The sequence below is a fragment of the Musca vetustissima genome, unplaced genomic scaffold (genome assembly GCF_032173495.1).
Source record: "Musca vetustissima isolate MV318-11 ecotype Yass unplaced genomic scaffold, APGP_CSIRO_Mvet_v1 utg10141, whole genome shotgun sequence".
Lineage (NCBI taxonomy): Eukaryota > Metazoa > Arthropoda > Insecta > Diptera > Muscidae > Musca > Musca vetustissima.
The window spans coordinates 20,054-40,712 of record NW_026882777.1 but is presented as its reverse complement, the minus strand read 5'-3'; the positions used below and the strand labels follow the sequence as shown (position 1 = coordinate 40,712).

The 20,659-nt window shown below is 33.9% G+C and overlaps 1 protein-coding gene across 1 annotated transcript in view; it reads right to left on the bottom strand.

Moving 5' to 3' along the window:
- Window positions 1-710: 710 nt before the first annotated feature.
- Window positions 711-20,659, bottom strand: part of LOC133329455 (chitin deacetylase 1) — a 38,989-nt gene continuing 19,040 nt past the window's right edge. The window contains exons 3-5 of the mRNA XM_061537927.1: window positions 4,713-4,932; window positions 2,874-3,259; window positions 711-1,045 (exon numbers count right to left, since the gene is read on the bottom strand). Of these exons, the coding sequence (XP_061393911.1) occupies window positions 715-1,045; window positions 2,874-3,259; window positions 4,713-4,932 (937 nt within the window). The 3' untranslated portion in view covers window positions 711-714. The remainder of the gene's footprint in view (window positions 1,046-2,873; window positions 3,260-4,712; window positions 4,933-20,659) is intronic.

The following is a 20,659-nucleotide window of genomic DNA, read 5'->3' as shown; positions in this document are numbered from 1 at the left end:
ATTCTTCTTTAAAAAATCCACGCCTAGTGTTGGTCCTTTGAAAAATTCTTCTTTAAAAAATCCACGCCTGGTCCTTTGAAAAATTCTTCTTTAAAAAATCCACGCCTAGTGTTGGTCCTTTGAAAAATTCTTCTTTAAAAAATCCACGCCTGGTCCTTTGAAAAATTCTTCTTTAAAAAATCCACGCCTTGTGTTGGTCCTTTTTAAATTCTTTTAAAAATCTGCGCCTAGTGTTTGTCCTTTGAAAAATTCTCCTTTAAAAAATCCACGCCAAGTGTTGGTCTTTTGAAAAATTCTTCTTTACGCTTATTTGGGTCCTTTTGAAAAATTCTTCTTTAAAAATATGTTTTTAATAAAAAATAGCTTTTATAAAAAATTAAACTTTATTATCGATAACTTATTGGCTAATAAAGTTGACACATTTCTTTAATTACTTAAAAACTATTTGTTGTTGTATTTGAATTTAAGTAAATTTTCAAAAAGAAAGTCACAGAGTATTTTTTTTGAAAGAAATAAGATTGAACAAAAATTATAAAAAATAATAAAAAAAACATTTTTAACAAAACGAAAAATATGACTCAAAAAGAGGGCTGTTTTCAGATGGTCTGGCACATTCTCAAACTCAATCTTCCGGAAATAGGGATTAACTAATTTTTTTTCGATTGAGTTAACCAAAGGACACCTTCTCCATCATCTGCTCCTGCTCGTCACAATTTATTCATCTACATCTTCGCCATCGGCGTCTTGAACGGGTCCTGAGAAAATGTAACTATCACGTCCCTGAATACCAGTACCGCCAGCATCACCCAACCATGGATAGACATTGGGGCATTCGCGACAGGTTTCCATATAACGGGTATCGGTGATATTTTGTTCGGGAATCTTGAAGGGTAGGGCACAGGTATTCCAAATGTTGCAGGGCTTGGAAGCGACAGCCACATTCTTATCACATTTCCAGGAATCGATTTGATTTACATTGCGGGTCTCCTTGGGATCGGTCATCCATTGCAACATTTGAGAGATGGTGACAACATAGACGTCGGGACTGCAAGGGAGAGAGAGAGACAAATGATTATTAACTATAATATGATATTAAGAAAGGGGTCTTGAAATTGCCCAACTTCGTTTTATTGAAAAATTAAAAAGTTCGCTTTAGAAAGTTATCCGAAATATGAGAAATACGAAAATATGAGCCATATTTCCATATACCACCACCTATCTATTTTTAATCTATTCACTACAAAAAAAGTTATGGCTATATCGTCGACCTCCATATCCTTTATATTCCATATTCCATTCCATCTAACCTCAAGTTCCACCTTGGCTTAGGCATTGATATAATCTGACTGGGAAAGCATAACTTCATTACGGAACTTTGTTGGGGAAACAAAACATTTTTTGTTTGACATGGCGGCTTTTGGTTGCCACATCCCATATATAAACATAGGGGAGGATTTTGTCTGCCCGTTCTGGAGATGTGCAACTAAAAAAAATATCTCTGTCCTAACTACTTAAATAGGTAACGAGGTAGAGGATAAGGAAGCATGGGAATATTTTTCACAGCCTCCAAAGAGGCGTGGATTTTTTAAAGAATATTTTTCGCAGCCTCCAAAAGAGGCATGGATTTTTTAAAGAATATTTTTTTCGAGGTCTTCAAAAAGGCCTGGATTTTTTAAAGAATATTTTTCGAGGCCTTCAAAAAGGCCTGGATTTTTTAAAGAATATTTTTCACAGCCTCCAAAAGAGGCGTGGATTTTTTAAAGAATATTTTTCGAGGACCACCAAGAGGCGTGGATTTTTTAAAGAATATTTTTCGAGGACCACCAAGAGGCGTGGATTTTTTAAAGAATATTTTTCGAGGACCACCAAGAGGCGTGGATTTTTTAAAGAATATTTTTCGAGGTCTTCAAAAAGGCCTGGATATTTTAAAGAATATTTTTCGAGGTCTTCAAAAAGGCCTGGATTTTTTAAAGAATATTTTTCAGAGTCTCCAAAAGAGGCGTGGATTTTTTAAAGAATATTTTTTGAGGTCTTCAAAAAGGCCTGGTTTTTTAAAGAATATTTTTCGAGGTCTTCAAATAGGCCTGGATTTTTTAAAGAATATTTTTCGAGGTCTTCAAAGAGGTCAGGATATTTTTCGAGGTCTCCAAAGAGTCCAGGATTTTTTTAAGAATATTTTTCGAGGTCTTCAAAGAGGTCAGGATATTTTTCTAGGTCTCCAAAGAGGCCAGAATTTTTTTAAGAATATTTTTCGAGGTCTTCAAAGAGGCCAGGATATTTTTCGATGTCTCCAAAGAGGCCAGGATTTTTAAAGAATATTTTTCGAGGTCTCCAAAAAGGCCAGAATTTTTTAAAGAATATTTGTCACGGCCTCCAAAAGAGGCCTGGATTTTTTAAAGAAAAATTTTCGAGGTCGCCAAAGAGGCTTGGATTTTTTAAAAAATATTTTTCACAGCCTCCAAAAGAGGCCTGGATTTTGTAAGGAATATTTTATTTGCTTCCATCCTCGTAATTTTCCTATAATATATTTTTTCTATTCGGTTCTTCCTTATTTTCCAACCGTTTTGCAGGTGGTTAACTGGACCATACGAACGAAATTAGAAAAAAACCAACAACTTGGATATTTAACTAAATTAAACTTTTCTCATTAAAACGTGCAAAGGGTTTTGTTGTGATGCTGCTGTCGTTGTTGTTGTAAACGTCCTTTTTTGCTTCGTTGTTTTTTTATTTTAAACTACATTGGTGGTCAGTCGTCATTTACACCGCTTATTTTGCGGATTTGTTTTCCAAGGGGATTTGTGTGGTGTGGTTCTCTTTACTTTCCAAGGAAATTTAATTGCGAACTTTTAAATCTTAAAAAAATCAATACTCACAGTTCCAAAGCCCAATCCAAGAATTTATGCAAGCCATTTTCCAAAGGTTTAGTCTGGAACCAATTGGTGTGCACGGGCATCATATAGGGAGCCTTATTCTGTTCATAGTAACGTGAGAAATCTTCTTGCAACCATTCGAATACTTCATTTTCATCCAAGTTATGGAGGACACATTGATCCAAGAATGGGCAGTGACCACCTTCATAACCTTCAACATAATGGGTGTTCAATGGGACTTCCCAAACGCCAGGGAAGGTCTTGGATGGGCAGGTACCACTCTTACATTCATGTGAGATTTTGTAGTCCAAAGTGTAGGGCCAAACGGGAACAGGTACTGGGGGAACAGTGATGGAGCTGTCATAGATGTAGCCGAAGTCTTCCAAGACCTGGAAAGAAGAATAAGAATTAATTTAAAAAATGAAGAAGGAACAAAAAAGATCTCTTAAGGAGAGGATTCTCAGAGGATATAACATTTCCCACTTCAAGAAAAATTTTAAATACTTAAAAATCCGACACTATCCTCCCTCTTTTCCTCACGCTTAAAACCTATGAAAAGTCACTTCGATGATAACCTTGTTAAGGCTGCTGTTACCACAGCCGTCAGTAACAGTTTTAACGATTTTCCTTCTTCTTCCTCGCCTTCTTTAATTTTTGTGTTTTGTCATTACCCTCCTTTATTATGGCGTTTAATGTATTTTTAATTATTGCCATTGATGATGAGGATGTGACAAACTTTTCCGAACAGTGATATGTCCTTGCCCAGCAATCTCAGATATGCTCTCCAAGAGAATATTTCATTTCAATTTTCAATGAAAAGGACATATTATAATTCATATGTAAATATGTATACGAGGGGTTGTATAAGTACAGTAGGGGACGAAAATAGGGATACAGACATGTTCAAGGACCCATTCACCAAATAATCGTGGATTTTTTAAAGAAGAATTTTTCAAAGGACCAACACAAGGCGTGGATTTTTTAAAGAAGAATTTTTCAAAGGACCAACACAAGGCGTGGATTTTTTAAAGAAAAATTTTTCAAAGGACCAAAACAAGGCGTGAATTTTTAAAGAAGAATTTTTCAAAAGTATAATCACCCAAATAGAGCCTCATATGAAGCGTGAATTTTTTAAGAAGAATTTTTCAAAAGTATAATCAGAGCCTCAAAAGAGGTGTGGATTTTTCAGCGTGGATTTTTTAAAGAAGAATTTTTCACGATTTTTTGTCCTTTCAATTTTTCCCACCACTGTAGAAAAAAATCTTCATTTCACGTTAAAAAAAAAACCAACCGAACAGCTGTGAATCGCTGCAATCGGCGTTCTGTTAACAACTATCTGACGATGTCATTGGACTTTTTATTTTTATTTGCGAATTGTTTGTTGTTGTTGTTGTTGCTGCCAACAGTTTTCTTCTGAGTCCTTCAGTTTGCGGTTGAGAGCATGTAAAATTGGAATTACAAATGAAAGAGCTGTAAATAAATGCTTCTTATTATCGGCTTGTCAGCGAAGGAAAACGGGATTTTAAAGAAAGCCGAAAATATTGAAAAAACTGAGGAGTTTCTTAAGTGTTTATTAATATGCCGGACATTGGCGGGCGGGTAAAGTGATAATTTCATCAGAAAAGGATGTAGGAAAAAAAGGAAAAATTAAGAAAACGATGCAGTAATATGAAAACCGATGTCAAGAAATATTGAAAGAAAATTAAAAAATAATTTACCGGAATATTAAGATTTCCTGGAATAAATGTCCTTAAAAAATACATTTTCAATATCTCTCTCCCTTAAAAAAAAAAAAAAAAAAAAAAAATATATTCATGCTTGCGCAAAAAAATTCCAACTCACCTTATATTGTGTATTACGTCCTGGCTTCAAGAATGGTGCACGCATACCAACAACTTCATTAACCGATACATTGGCGAAGTTACGCAAAATTTCACGCATACCGATCATTTCACCAACCCATTCCTCATAACCCTTATCCTGCAAACCTTGCTGTTGTGAAATACTTTGGGTGGCGATTTCATGACCGGCATAGCCCAAATGTTGGATTTGTTGGTAGTTGCTGAAAAAAAATTAAAAAATATATAATTAATAAAAAATGCATTTTAATTAAAAAAATAAAATATCAAAATAATATAAAAAAGTAAAGGATTCCTGATAGACCTTCGATACCATAGGGTATGAAAACATGCCCTTTTAAATGGACGCTTTAAAAGGGCATGTTTTCAAAATGATAAACGTGGATTTTAAAGTCAGGATTCTAAACGTTAAACATTGATTTTTCAAGACCTTATGTAGTTGGTATCGATATTTTCTATGGATGGAAGGCCATTTAAGGTTGATCTGCTGCAGATAAAAAATATTATGTTGGTATTATGCATATATATTGAGCTTTAGGTCCAAGGCCCAGAGATTTTATACAGAAGACCTCCCGAATTACTTTTGTGAATATATTTTCCAAATGTCACCACTGTAATAGAAGATAAGTTGGTCTTCTCCAGATAGAGGGCTATTTTAGAATATTCTACAGATAGGTGATCTGGAGATAACGACATCTACAAGTCTCTAGAGTTCTTGTTATGATAGCAAATTGAGGTAAATACACTTGTATATAGAAGACCTTCTATAGATTGTCCGGAAATGTTGTACGGATGGATTATCAGTCAAATAAACTAGGACCATCTGATCTGCTACAGATTAAATACCTTCTGATAATATTCTACGGATATTATGTCTATGATTTTCCTCACAGATGGAAGATGATCTGAATATGAAGACCTCTAGAAGGCTTTCAGCAGTAGCAGATAGCAGACCTTCCGGTATATAAATAAAATGAATAGCCTTTGTAGGTAGAAGACCTTCTGTAGATTATCCGGATTTGATGTGGAGAACTCAGAGATCTCCTATAGATATATGATTATTTTGAAATGAAGACATTCAGAAGGTTTTGTGGAGTTCTTCAACGACCTTGAGGTATATAAATAATATATAGTCTGGAGATTTCCTACGGATAGGGAATTCTGCTGTAGATAAATGGATAATACACCTTCTGGAGGTCTAGACCCCAGAGACTTTCTACACATAGAAGATTATCTGAACATGATGACCTCTAGAAGGCTCTCTTGAGTTTTTGTTTTGCCGATAACATATATTGAGGTCTATAAATAAAATGAATGACCTCTGAAGATTTTCTGTATATTCTGGTGGTATTCTACAGATTGTAGATGGAGATGTAGACTATTGAGATTTTTTTTTGCAGATATAACAGCTGGCGAGATCTAGAGGCTCCTTGGAGTACTGCCGCATATATCATGCTGTAGATCGAATAACTTCCGGAGACATTCTTTAAACGGTAAAACTACTACAGGCAAAATTACTCTTCTTGATATGGATATATTAATTAGATATATGAACATATGAAATGCGTTTATAAATAGAATAACTTCTGGAGTTATAGTATACGATTTAGAAGGCCTATATAAAAATAAATTTTAGAATAACCACCAACACTACCTTCAGAAAAATTTTTAACAAGGGTCCTTGTCAGAAACCCTTTTGAAATACGTAGCGATTCTAAACTTTGAATGTCTATTAGAAAATTTTTATTGTGATCTATGTTAGGATCTATGTTAAAAGAAGTCCTTATGAATGTATTTTTTTAGATAAAAGACCGCCTATACATAGAAGACGAAGATATTCGATTAAGACATTATTCCATTAATATAGACCATGGAAAGATCCATTAGTGGTGGGGTTGTCTTTGAAGTCCTCCCACAGATTAAATGCAATGAAAATATTTTCAGCAGGTCGAAGTCCTCACGGTATGTTTTATGAACTTTTTGAAACGCGTTTATAATAGAAAATTTCCGTGAAGTTTCCAGCAGGGACTTCTGAATGCAGAAGACACTCTAATGAATTATAGAGGTACATTTATACCCTACACAACTATGTTGTTAGGGTATTATAGCTTTGTGCAGCCCCAAAAGTTTGTAACGCCGCAAAATATTGGTGGGTCTAAAGGTGGGTCTACCTTTAAGTATACCGATCGTCATATCTCGACTAGCTGAGTCGATCTAGACATATGTGTCCGTCCGTCCGTCTGTCCATTATAACTTGTAAACACGATACAGGCCACAGTTATGGACCAATCTTCACGAAAATTTGAATGTACGATGGGTTCTGGCCAATGAAGACCCCTATTGTTTTTGGAAAATATTGGTTAATATTTAGGGGATAAAATGGATCAAACACTTTATTTTTCTCGGGTTTTCAGGTCGCTCCAGAGGCCGCAATTATGACCCAAACACCGCGAATTTTTGTACGGAGAAGGGGATCGGGCAAAGAATAAGCATGCCTGTTTTGATAAGGACATAGACCCGAGAAGTTGAGGAGTGGTTGACCTTTAAATAGAATTTTTACATGGTGAAGGGGGTCGGGCCAAAGAATAAGCATGCCTGTTTTGATGAAGATCTGTTAAATGGACCCTGACTTTTGTGTGAAAAATTACAAAATTGGTATTCTATAGCGTATATATTTACCCCTGAAGGATATAGACCCAAGAAGTTGATACCAATTATATTGTCGTATGCACTCGGATGTGGGAGATACACTTACATATTTACAAGTGCTTACGTGTTCATATATTATTTAGTAATCCATTACCACACTAGAGGGCGGAAATATAACGCTGATAGCTTTGAAATTTTCATGAGGATGGTGATGATCAGATAATAATATTGGGATGAAGTGGACGGAAAACTTAATTTTTTTTTGTAGTTTTTCGAGTCGATCTATAGGCCACAATTATAAGCCGAACTTTACAGCACAACCCAAGGTGAATATTAGTAATAATTGCTGACCTCTAGTCGGTCCAGAGAGTTCAAATATCCCAAATTTTGGTCCATGCTCAGAATATGGAACCACAAAAAGTTAGATTTTCATGGAAGTTGTGTGGTCGGCCCCGTCCGACTATACTGCTCCGATCACTGGTTATAAACGAGCTAAAGCTCTCATAGATGTTTCATATATATTTTTTTTTATAGAAAATAACTATTGGTGACTTCGTTAAATGGAAGTATTTGTAGAACTTCCTTATTTTTGTTTTGGATAGACAATTTTAAAAGTATCTATTTTTAACAAGCCCAAGCAGGATATGCAAAGGTCTTTTCCTATGTGTCTTCAATCCAAGTGATATAAACCAAAGCCAATTTTTGTCCTCGATATTCCCTAAAATATTGAAAACAATAAATGCCAAACTTTCCACATATGTTTGTATGTTTTTTTTTATATTTTTGTTGTTGGCATTCTCGTATATAGCCATAATTTTTTTGGGCGGGAATTTTACACAAAAAAATAGTTATTCGCTTTCAGTTCACAAAGTATTTGACCTAATAGTTGTTATGGTGATAGTTTATGTGTTTTTTTCTGGGCTTTAGAATTTCCCATTTTCCAATTGCAATTGGTTTGAGTTTGTTTGTAACAAAAGTGGAATTGCATAAATAGGGAGGGGGAGGTGGTGGTGAAGTTACACTGCAATGGTTTGTGTGTTTGTTTGATTTTTGATGTCCATTTCAGATATCACTACGAGTTGATAAAGACACAGGGCAATTGTCGACATGTATGAGTATGTATGAATGTAATAAAATGTGTGTGTGTGTGACAATATGTTGGTAACTATTTGTTAATATTGTTGTCGTCGTTGTTGTTGTTGTTTGAATAACATCCAAAGCTTTGTTTGAAGTTTGTCGAAAAAATAGTTTTTTTTGGGTCGTAGATGACAAAAATTTGTTGTTGAAGCGAACTTTTGAGTTTAGTTTTGACATAAAAATAATATATACGTTTTATATTTTTATTTTTGGCGGATAGTTGTGGTCGAGAATTTTTTGATTTATGCCAATGGGGGGCTAAAGGGCATAAAGTGGATAAGGTTTGTAATATTTGTTTTTTGTTGCCATGTTAATATAAATTGACATTGGGGTGAAAATATTCATATAACAAAAAAAAAAAAAAAAAAAAAAACAGTAAGCGGAGCAGTATAGTCGGACGGGGCCGACCATATGATACCCTACAAAACTACCACGAAAATCAGAAAACCTTTCTGCGGTTCTATATTCTAAGCCTGGGCAATATTTCGTGATATTTTGACCCTTTTTACCGATTATAGATCAACAACTCCACTTTCTAAGTTTTGCATATTTTCCAAAATATATTTTTTGAAGTGAATTTTTACGCCATAAAATAAAAAAATTGGTCACTTTAGGTTTTGGTTGATTTGACCCTCGGAAAATTGACCGATCATCATCTAAACAGCCGCTCTAAATATTTGATCAGATCCCCTTCACCTTGTAAATTATGTAATGTTCTGCATGCAATAATTGCCTCTAGAGCGACTAGAAAATCTGACAAAATTAAAGTTTTTGGTTCATTGCTACCCCTGAATGAACTCTCAACTTCACCGAAAACTACAGGCGTCGTCCTTGACCATAATCGGAAGTTCATGTACAATTTCAAAGCGATCAGCGCGACATTTCCGTCCTCTAATGGAGTAATAGTAATACTATGCACATAGTCACCTTTACCTAATTACGGATAACTCCCACATCAGAGTACATATAACCATATAATTGGTATTAATTTCAAGGTCAACAACTCGAGTATATGTCCTTCAGGAGCAAGTATATACGCCCCAGAATAAAAATTTTGTAATTTTTCACACAAAAGTCAGGGTCCATTTGACCGGCTAAATATTGGCCGATCATTATCAAAACAGGCATGCTTATTCTTAGGCCCGATCCCCTTCTCCATGTAAAATTTCACGATGTTCGGACCATAACTGCGGCCTCTGGAGCGACCAGAAAAACCGACAAAAATTTAGTATTTGGTCCATTTCATCCCCTAAATATTAACCGATCTTTACCAAAAACAATAGGGGTCTTCATTGATCAGAACCCATCTTACATGCAAAATTTCGTGAAGGTTGGTCCATAACTGTGGCCTGTATCGTGTTTACAAATTATAATGGACAGACGGACGGACGGACACACATGTCTTGATCGACTCAGCTAGTCGAGATATGATGTTCGGTATACTTAAAGGTGGGTCTAGGACCAATATTTCGCGGCGTTACAAACTTTTGGGGCTGCACAAAGCTATAATACCCTGACAACATAGTTGTGTTGGGTATAAAAACGAAATGGGCCTTCATTGAGATAAAATTTGGAATATAAAGGGGATAATGGTTTAAAAAATTGGATACAAAATTATATTACAACTTTATCAACAGTTGTTCTGACATTTCAAAACTTCGAACTTCTTCCAGGTTTTCATATCATTAACAACGAGCTTATGTTCCCTCACATGTCTGCTATCCTACTACAACGCATCTCCATTTTTGGTATTGAGATGGAAATAATCGTGATAAGTATTTTACTCTTCTTCTCCTCCGACTGTCCCCAAACCAGGATAATCATTTCATCAATGTCATTGTCCTGTCTGTTGTTGTTGTTGTTGCCATTGCTACATATCACTAACATCCTTTGGCAAATAAATGTCTACCATTGACTATGTTGTGGTAAACAAAGCAGGACTACTAACTACCAACCCCCACTTCCTCTCCCCTACCACTGACATCTGCCTCAAGAAGAATATGCAATGCTTTATGTATAATTGTTTGGAGATAGTGCAGTCAGCAGCTTTTCATCATCAGCATTATGATGAAAAGAAGAAGACGAAGACACATTTTCGTCAACATTTTGATCATCATCAGTATTTCCTGGCCACTTGGTAAATATCATTGTTGTCCTGCCAGCATTGCTGCTAGCTGACATTGTTACTGTTGCCGGCTTCCAACCAATGTTTGTTTGTCTGCCAGGACCTCTACCTCAACCCTTTACTTTCCTCCCTGCTTTTATGAGGACAGTAATGTTTCAACAGATTTTAAAGTCGCCTTCCTTTGGTGTGAGTGTGCGGGTGTGCACCCCCTTTTCAGTCTACATTTCTGTAAGCTGTCATTGTCAGTTAAACATGTCAACATTTTTGCCCAAAAAACGGAAAACAAAAACAATAAGACATAACACCAAACTTAAACAAAAACTCAGATTTCCTACAAAGTCATCAGAGATGCTGGAGCACCCATTTATTTTTGTCCTTTAGTCTGGCACAACTTCCGTGTTATGACTTTTGTTACAACAACAACAAAAGATTCTACAAAATTTATAATAGTCATAATTTCATTTTCTTGTGGCAGAAATCAACACCAATTACAGGAACCAGGAACAATCTTAAAGGTATACACATTATGGCAAAAGGGGTTGCCATAGTTGGTGTTTCTTGACAACATAAATTTAGTTCTAAGTGGTTTTCCACTTCTATTGTCAAAAATTCCAGTAATAAGTCTCCTTATAAGAAGGAATGCCAATAAGTCGTTAAATAGACCAAATGGTCTCCTTTTAGAATAACATTATATGCTAGGAATGTGGCTATTCTATAGTAAGTATAATAGACGCTCTTACAGAATAACGTGGTGGAATAAGTTTTCATAAAATAATAAGTAATTTAATAAGAAGACCCAGATATTCTTATAGGAAAACAGCGAATATGATTTCTTTATACAAAATCCAATAGGAATTTTATAGGTACTCCAATAGGTCTAATAAATCTACTTATAAAGTAGATTTACGTATTCCAATAACTATTCTTGTAGGAATAGACCATATATTCAGGTCTCTAATAAGACTTCTTATAGGAATGGTTCTTCATGAAGGAAGACAAATTAATCTTCTAACAGGAATGCCAATAAAAAAGCCAATATATTATTCTATAGTAAGTCTAATAGACACTCTTACAGGATAACCAATAGGTACAATAAGTTTTCTTAAAATAATAGGTCATCTACTAAGAAGACCCATAAACACTTATAGGAAAACCAGCAGGTCTTCATACAAAAGAAGAATGTTCATAGGAATCCAAGAGGTTTAATAAGTCTACTTATAAGTAGATCAAGAGATATACGTAGTCCAATAAGTATTCCTGTAGGAATATACCATATATTAAGATCTCTAATAAGACTTCTTATAGGAATGGTTCCTCATGAAGGAAGACTAATAGGTATTCTAACAGGAATGCAAATAGAAGACTATTAAAAATACCAATAGTTTATTCTATAGTAAGTCTAATAAATGCTCTTATAGGATAAACAATAGATGCAATACTTTTTCTTAAAAAAGAGGTCATCTACTAAGAAGACCCAGATAATCTAATAGGATAACCAGCAGGTCGTCATATAAGTTTATAAATATAAATTTAATAATAATGGTTATAGGAAGTCCTATAGTTCCAATAAGTCTACACCTAGTAGACCAATAGATATACGTAGTCCAATAAGTATAATTGTAGGAATATAAATCTTTTAAGATCATTATAAATCCTCTTATAGGAACGGTGCATCAAAAAGGAGGGCTAATAGAACTTCTAACAGGAATGCCAATAAGTATTCTTATAAGAAGATTATTTGGAAAACCAATGATGCCTTAATTTACGAAGACAAATATATATATATATATATATATATTCTTATAGTATATTGGTCTTTCTCATGTTATAATTATTCTAATAGGAATTATTGTAGGAAGTTCAATAATTTTAAGTCCGATTGATAGGTCTTCATATTAGAATACCAAAAGGGTTTCTTACAAAATGGCTATAGGTCTTCGTATAGGAATTCTAATTGAATTTCTTATAAGATGCCCAATAGGAATACCAATATGGGAGACCAAATAGGAGTACTTATAATAAGACAAATACATTTGCTTATTGGAAAACCAATAAATTTGGATATTCAAAGGTCAATAGATTTTTTTTATTGAAAAACCAATAGATGTTCTCAATGGAAATCCGTATTGGTTTTCCTATAAAATGATCAATAGGTCTGAAAATAACCAAATGATATTCTTATATGAAGATCTATATAACGGAATTTTATCTTATAGTAAGTCCAATAGGAATTATTGCAGGAAGTTTAAAATTTTTATAAGAAATCCAACGTATAGGTACCCTTGTTAGAAGGCCAATACGATTTCTTGCAAGGTGGATATTAGGTCTTTGTTTAGGAATTCTAATTGTCAATCATATAAGATGCGCAAAAGTAATACCAACACGGGAGACCAAATATGAGTCTTTATAAGAAGAAAAATAGATTTGCTTATTTGAAAACTAATAGATTTTCTTTTTGGAAGTCCAAAAGGTTTTTTTTTGAAGACCAATAGTTTTCCTACAAAATGACTTTTTTATAAAGGATTTTCAATCAGAACACGCATCCGTTTTCCTATAAAATTATCAATAGGTCTTAATAGAAAATTTTCATAGGAATTCTAATTGGTAATCTTATAAGAAGCGCAAAAGGAATACCCATACGGGAGACCAAATAGGAGACCTTATAAGAAGACAAATATATTTGGTTATTGGAAGACTAATAGATTCACATATTGGAAGACCAATAGATTTTCTTATTGGAAGAGCAATAGATTTTCCTATAAAATGTCCTGTTGGTCCTTGAATAAGAATTCGTATTATTTTTCCTATAAAATTAGCAATAGGTCTTAGTAGAAAATTACGAATATATATTTTTATATGAAGATCAAAATATCGGCAGACCAAACCATCACAAAGTAAATCCAATAGGAATTATTGTAGGAAGTTCAATATTTTTTTCATGAGAAGCCCAATTGATGGACCCCTTTATTAGAAGGATTTCTTACAAGTTGCTAATAGACTTTCGTATAGAAATCTAATTGGTAGTCTTATAAGATCCCAAAGAGGAATGCCAATATGAGAAACCAAATAGGCGTCCTTATAAGAAGATTAAAAGATTTGCTTATTGGAAGATCAATAGAATTTCTTATTGGAAGATCAATAAGTTTTCCTATTAATGACCTGTTGGACTTTCAATACGAACACATTGGTTTTCCTAAAAACATTACAAATAGGCCATAATAGAAAATTGCAAATATATATTCTTATAGTAAGTTCAATATGAAAAATTTTAGGAATTTCAATAATTTGTTTATAAGGTCCCCTTATAAGAAGACCAATAGGATTTCTTATAAAATTGTATAGGAATTCTAATTGGTAATCTTATAAGGTGCCAAATAAGAATACCAATATGCGTTCTTATTGTATGAGAGTCTTTAAGGGAAGACAACTAGATTTTTCTTATTGGAATACAAACATGTTCTCTTATTGGAAGATAAACAGAAGCAGTCATATTGGTGGTCTTCTTTCTAGAAGTTTTCCTATAAAAGCACCTGGTAAACTTTCAATAAGAAGTACTTTGGTTTCCAAAACTTATTCTTATAGGAAGAGCAATATGCTGGACAGATAAGTATTTTTATCCCTTCAATCAAATAGTGGACGTATATTTAATTTGTAATTCAGTTTAAAATTCTTTATAGTATTCGTCGGAGACCCATAAAGTATATACAATAGAAGGATATTACCTTTTCTGATCGATTTTCTCATAGAAGAAAACAAAGTCTTGTCGTAAAAGCGCTTTTCCATTGGAAAAAATGCATACGATTTTCTAATTGCTCTATTCCAAAATGTTAAAAAACATTTAATAAGAGATTCAACAATTTTAAACTCATCCTTATCTTTAATAAAATTTCAACCTCTCCCACTCCTCTAGTAATCTCAATATCCATTTTTCATAACCAGAAAACAAAAATGCAAATAGACTTTTATAATTAGTATCAAACAATACAAATACACACTATACATAATTGCCAAAGAGATTTTATCCTTTCATCTACACACACGCACACACATTTATACATATATTTATAATTGCATGTGTTAATAGTATTGTAAGATTTCCATGTAATAATGATAACAGGGATAATAGTTACGAGAGGCATTCTTGTTGTTACTACAACAATACAAAAGAATTTTCAGAAAGAAAGAAAAAACCAACAAATTACAAAAATATGTTATTTGCAATTTGTGTGCAAGTGTGTGTGTGTAATTTTAGAGCTAGGTCATTGTTTGTCTTTATTTGAAATAAAGCCTTCAATTTTACTGGCCGTCCCCCTTTTAATATGGGGCATATCAAGGACATGTGCAAAAAAAGATACCTAATTGTACTAAATGTCAAAATTGAATCGTTGTTGTCTTCTCATGTTGCGAATGTATTTGTGATGTTATTGTCCCCACAAAAAAAAAAAAAAAAAAAAAAAAAAAAAACATAAACAACAAGGTCTTCTTGTTGTATATGTAACCATTTGTTGGTAAAGGATGCATTTACCACTCTGTTCTCAATGCTTTCATTTAAGCCAGTAACTATAATTTTATTTTGAGCTTAAAAAAATTCTTTTGGCTTTTTATTGACAAGGCTATGTAAATATGTGTATGCAAGTATGCCCAACTTTTGTATCAAACAAATAGAGAACCATAAATTGTTAACGACTTTTTCGAGTGCCGATGTACAAGAATGACTGGCAAGCTATCGTCTGCCTTCGTTTGTTCTAAAGGACATTAACATGTCAACTGAAGACAGAAAATGCACCCATTTTACAAAGGGATTCCACATTGATTGTATATGTGCGTGTTTGAATTGTCAGACTCGTTCTGTGTATATGTGTTCATTGTGGCCTGTATCAGCCTGTCAAAATGCCAAAGACGATAAAATTACTCTGGAAGGAGATGTGTTTGTTTATAAGGATTACCAAAAATATGTTTAAAGACTGAGACTCGGAATGCGGAGATCTTTAAAAAAAGTATTTTTGAAAAAAGATTTGGGCGTGGATTTTTTAAAAAATATTTTTTGAAGGATTCTTAAGGCGTGGATTTAAAAAGAATTTTTTTAAGTTCTGTAAATCCACGCCTAGATTTAAAAACAAAATAAAAAAAATATTTTTTGAAGTTTTTGTTTTTAAGTTTAAATTTTATAAAAATATTTTTTTAAGTTCTGTATTGGCTTGGTCTAAAAAAAAACAAAATAAAAAATTTTTGAAGTTATGTAAATCCACGCCTAGACTTAAAAAAAAAACAAAATAAAAAAATATTTTTTGATGTTTTTTGAATGTTGAAACTTAAAAAAAAATATTTTTTAAGTTCTGCATTGGCGTGGATTTATAAAAAAAAATAAAAACATATTTTTTGAAGTTTTTTTAAAGTTGAAACTTTAAAAAGGGTTTTGTATAGGCGTGGATTAAAAAAAAACTTTCAAAAATTGTTTTTACTGATTCTTTGGGTGAGGACTCTAAACAATTTTTTTAAGTTCTATATAGGCGTGGATTTTTTAAAATAATATTTCTTACGGATTTTTTAGTGGTTGATTTTTAACGAAAATATTTTTTTAAAAAACCTTGACGCAATTTTAAATCAGGGATTAAAACAGATTAAAACACAAACCAGTATAGAAAATAGTTAAGTCGGTCTGGGCCGACTATACGATACCCTGCATCACTTTGAGTATATTCTACATATGTATCCTAACAGACGTCGCGTTTTTGTTATATATCTATATCTGAACCGATTTCAGGGAAACTTGCCAGAGACTAATTTGTAGCTATGGATCTGTTCACGAAGGTTAGAAACATCAATCTATACTTAATTCAGTACCCTATACTAAAATTCGTGCAAATCGAAAGACATATAGCGATTACATAAATTCGGACGAAAATATATATGGGAGCTGTATCGAAATCTGAAATGATGTTCACGAAACTTAGCACAAGTCATTCTAGACTTTATTCATTACGCTCTGACAAATTTCGTGCAAATCAAAAGCTATATAAGGCTTTGGTACACAATTTACCTTAAATCGGACGAAGATATATATGGGAGCTATATATAAATCTGAACCGATTTTCACGAAACTTTGCACACATCATTCTAGACTTAATTCAGCACGCTATGCCAAAATTCGTGCAAATGAAAAGATTTGCAGGAACTTTGGTGAACCATTTACCTAATATCGGGCGAAACTATATATTGGAGCTATATCTAAATCTGGACAGATTTTCATTAAACATAGCGCACATTATTATAGCCGCAATTCAGTACTCTATACCAAAATTCGTGCAAATCTAAACATATATAGGGACTTAGGTGCACCAATTACATAAAATCGGACGAAAATATATATAACTATATCAAAATCTGAACAGATTTTCTCGATACCTAGTACACATCATTCTAGACTTAGTTCAGTACGCTATGCCAAAATTCGTGCAAATCAAAAGATTTCCAGGGACTTTAGTGGATTATTTACCTAAAATCGGACGAAGATATATATGAGAGCTATATCTAAATCTGAACCAATTTTTACGAAACTTGACACACATTATTATAGCGGCAAATCAGTACTCTATACCAAAATTCGTGCAAATCGAAAGATATATAGGGACTTTGGTGCACCATTTACCTAACATCGGGGGAAACTATACATGGGAGCTATATCTAAATCTGAACCGATTTTCATGAAACTTAACACACATCATTTTAGTCTTAGTTCAGTACGCTATGCCGAATTTCGTGCAAATCAAAAGATATCAGGGACTTTAGTGGACTAATTACCTAAAATCGGACGAAGATATATATGGGAGCTATATCTAAATCTGAACCGATTTTTACGAAATGTAATACACATCTTTCTAGACTTATTTCAGTACGCTGCGCCAAATTTCATGCAAATCGAGAGATATATAGGGGCTTTGGTACACCATTTACCTTAAATGGGACGAAAATATATATAGGAGCTATATATAAATCTGAACCGATTTTTCCCAATTTCAATAGGGTTCGTCTTTGGGCCAAATAAATGAGCTGTGCCAAATTTCATCCAATTCGAATTATAAATGCGACCTGTCATTTGTTTACAATTTAACATGGACGAACGGACGGACGGACATGCATAAATCGACTCAGAAAGTAACTTTTTAAAAAAATATTTTTGGAAAGATATTTCAAACGGGGGTCTAAGAAATATTTTTTAAGGTACATAGTCGTGTATTCCTAAAAAAAAAATAAATAAATAAAATAAAAAATATTTTTGAAGGGGTTTCAAACTCTTATTCGCCCATTCTTTTTCTGATAAACAAGAAAAAACGTAATTTCCTCAACGTACAACATTGTTGCATTTCTACCATCCCATCAATCAGATGCATCAAACTCCAATAGAGCCTAAATCAAAGTAGTAAAATCACAAACCTTTATATCGTTACCCTACCATGTCTTCAGATCATAAAGATGTCCATTAAACCCTTTCAACTCTACGACAATAATTGAAATGTATTTTGAAATGGTGTAGGGGGGGGGGGGGGTGGAGTGTCGGTTTATCGAATGACGTTTTTGATGGTGATTGTTTGTGTGGTGCACTTTTAGTGCACCCATAAAAGCTGTCACCATTAAAAAGGATACTCGATTGCAGTCAGGACACTTTTATTGTGGTTTTGTGATATGTTGTACTCGCACTTAATGTTGATGTTTTTGTTGTTGTTGTTAACTTGGTGGTATCGACATTAATGTTATTGTTGTGGATCATAAAGTGATGGTTGTTTCACAATTGAGAGCGGTAATATTGTTGTTGCAACATTAATCGAATGATGCTTTCAAACACCCACTAAGATTAAAAAAACATGAATATCAATGTTAGAACAATTTCGAAATGTTAGATGTGACTTTGTTGTATGCAATTGTCAAATGTGTCATATACAATTGATGTTGGGGTTTACCTTTTTTGGTGATGATGGTGTTCGTCCAAATGCCGTGGGCAATTTAAAACCAGTAAGGAAAGTAGTAAAGTCGAACGGGGCCGACTATATGATACCCTTCACCACTATGAGTATATTAAACAGGGCTAATAACATTAAATTGGATGAAATAAAATATGTGATATTTATCTAAATGTGAATCGACTTAGATCTATCCATAAACATGTCATTCGTTTGTTACAATGGGACAAAAGTATGTAAATCGACTTCAAAAAAATATCAATAGGTCATCCGTTGGGCTATGTCTGTACTTCTAGAAAACGCAACTACGTAATTCTATGCTCAATTTTGTACGTTGTGCAAAATTTGATGCCAATCTGACTAACATGAGGAATTTGATGCCCAATTTACTTAAAATCGGGTGAAAATATATATGGAAGTTATCCAAATATGAACCGATTTCAACGAAACTAATCACAGGTTAGGTTACACTAATTTCAGTAAGTTTTGTTCCTATCAGCCATATATTGGTCCCTTGGTGCGTCAATTTCTTAAAATCAATCTATAATATATGGAAGCTCTATCTAAATGTCAACCGATTTTCACAAAAACTTGGCACACATCATTCTGTACTAAATTCAGTACGCCAAATTTCGTGCAAATCGAAAGATATATGTGGACTTTGGTGCACCATTTACATGAAATCGGACGAAACTATATATGGGAGCTATATCTAAATCTGGACCGATTTTCACGAAACTTGCCAGACATCATTCTAGACCCAAATGATTAGGCTGTACCAAATTTCGTGCAAATCGAAAGATATATAGGGACTTTGGGGCACCATTTACATTAAATCGGTCGAAACTATATATGGGAGCTATATCTAAATCAGGACCGATTTTCATGAAACTTGGCAGATATCATTTTAGGCTCAATTCAGTACGTTATGCACAATTTCGTGGAAATCGAAAGATATATAGGGACTTTGGGGCACCATTTACATGAAATCGGACGAAACTATATATGGGAGCTATATCTAAATCTGGACCGATTTTCACGGCTGGCTGTACCAAATTTCGTGCAAATCGAAAGATATATAGGGACTTTGGGGCACCATTTATATAAAATCGGACGAAACTATATATGGGAGCTATATCTAAATCGGGGCCGATTTTCTCGAAACTTGGCAGACATCACTCTAAGCTTAATTCAGTACGTTATGCACAATTTCGGGCAAATCGAAAGATATATAGGGACTTTGGGGCACCATTTACATGAAATCGGACGAAACTATATATGGGAGCTATATCTAAATCTGGACCGATTTTCACGAAACTTGCCAGACATCATTCTAGACCCAAATGATTAGGCTGTACCAAATTTCGTGCAAATCGAAAGATATATAGGGACTTTGGGGCACCATTTACATAAAATCGGACGAAACTATATATGGGAGCTATATCTAAATCGGGGCCGATTTTCTCGAAGGCTTAATTCAGTACGTTATGCAGAATTTCGTGCAAATCTAAAGATATATAGGCACTTTGGGGCACCATTTACATGAAATCGGACGAAACTATATATGGGAGCTATATCTAAATCTGGACCGATTTTCACGAAACTTGGCAGATATCATTCTAGGCCTAATTGATTAGCCTGTACTACATTTCGTGCAAATCGAAAGATATATAGGGACCGTTTCCATAAATCGGGCGAAAATATATATGGGAGCTATATCTAAATCTGAACCGATTTTTCCCAATTTCAATAGGGTTCGTCCTTGGGCCAAACAAATGAACTGTGCCAATTTTCATCCATATCGGATCATAAATGCGACCTGTACTTTGCTCGCAAAAATACATGGACAGACAAACAGACGGACAGACGGACGGACGGACGGACGGACATGCATAAATCGACTTAAAACGTGATTCTATGCATATTCTCCATGGAACCATGGGTCTATCTCGTTCCCTTTTGCCTGTTACAAACATATGCATAAAGACATTATACCCTGTACCACAGTGTGGTGAAGGGTATAAAAAATCTTCTTATTGTTTTCATAAATCTAGAACCTAC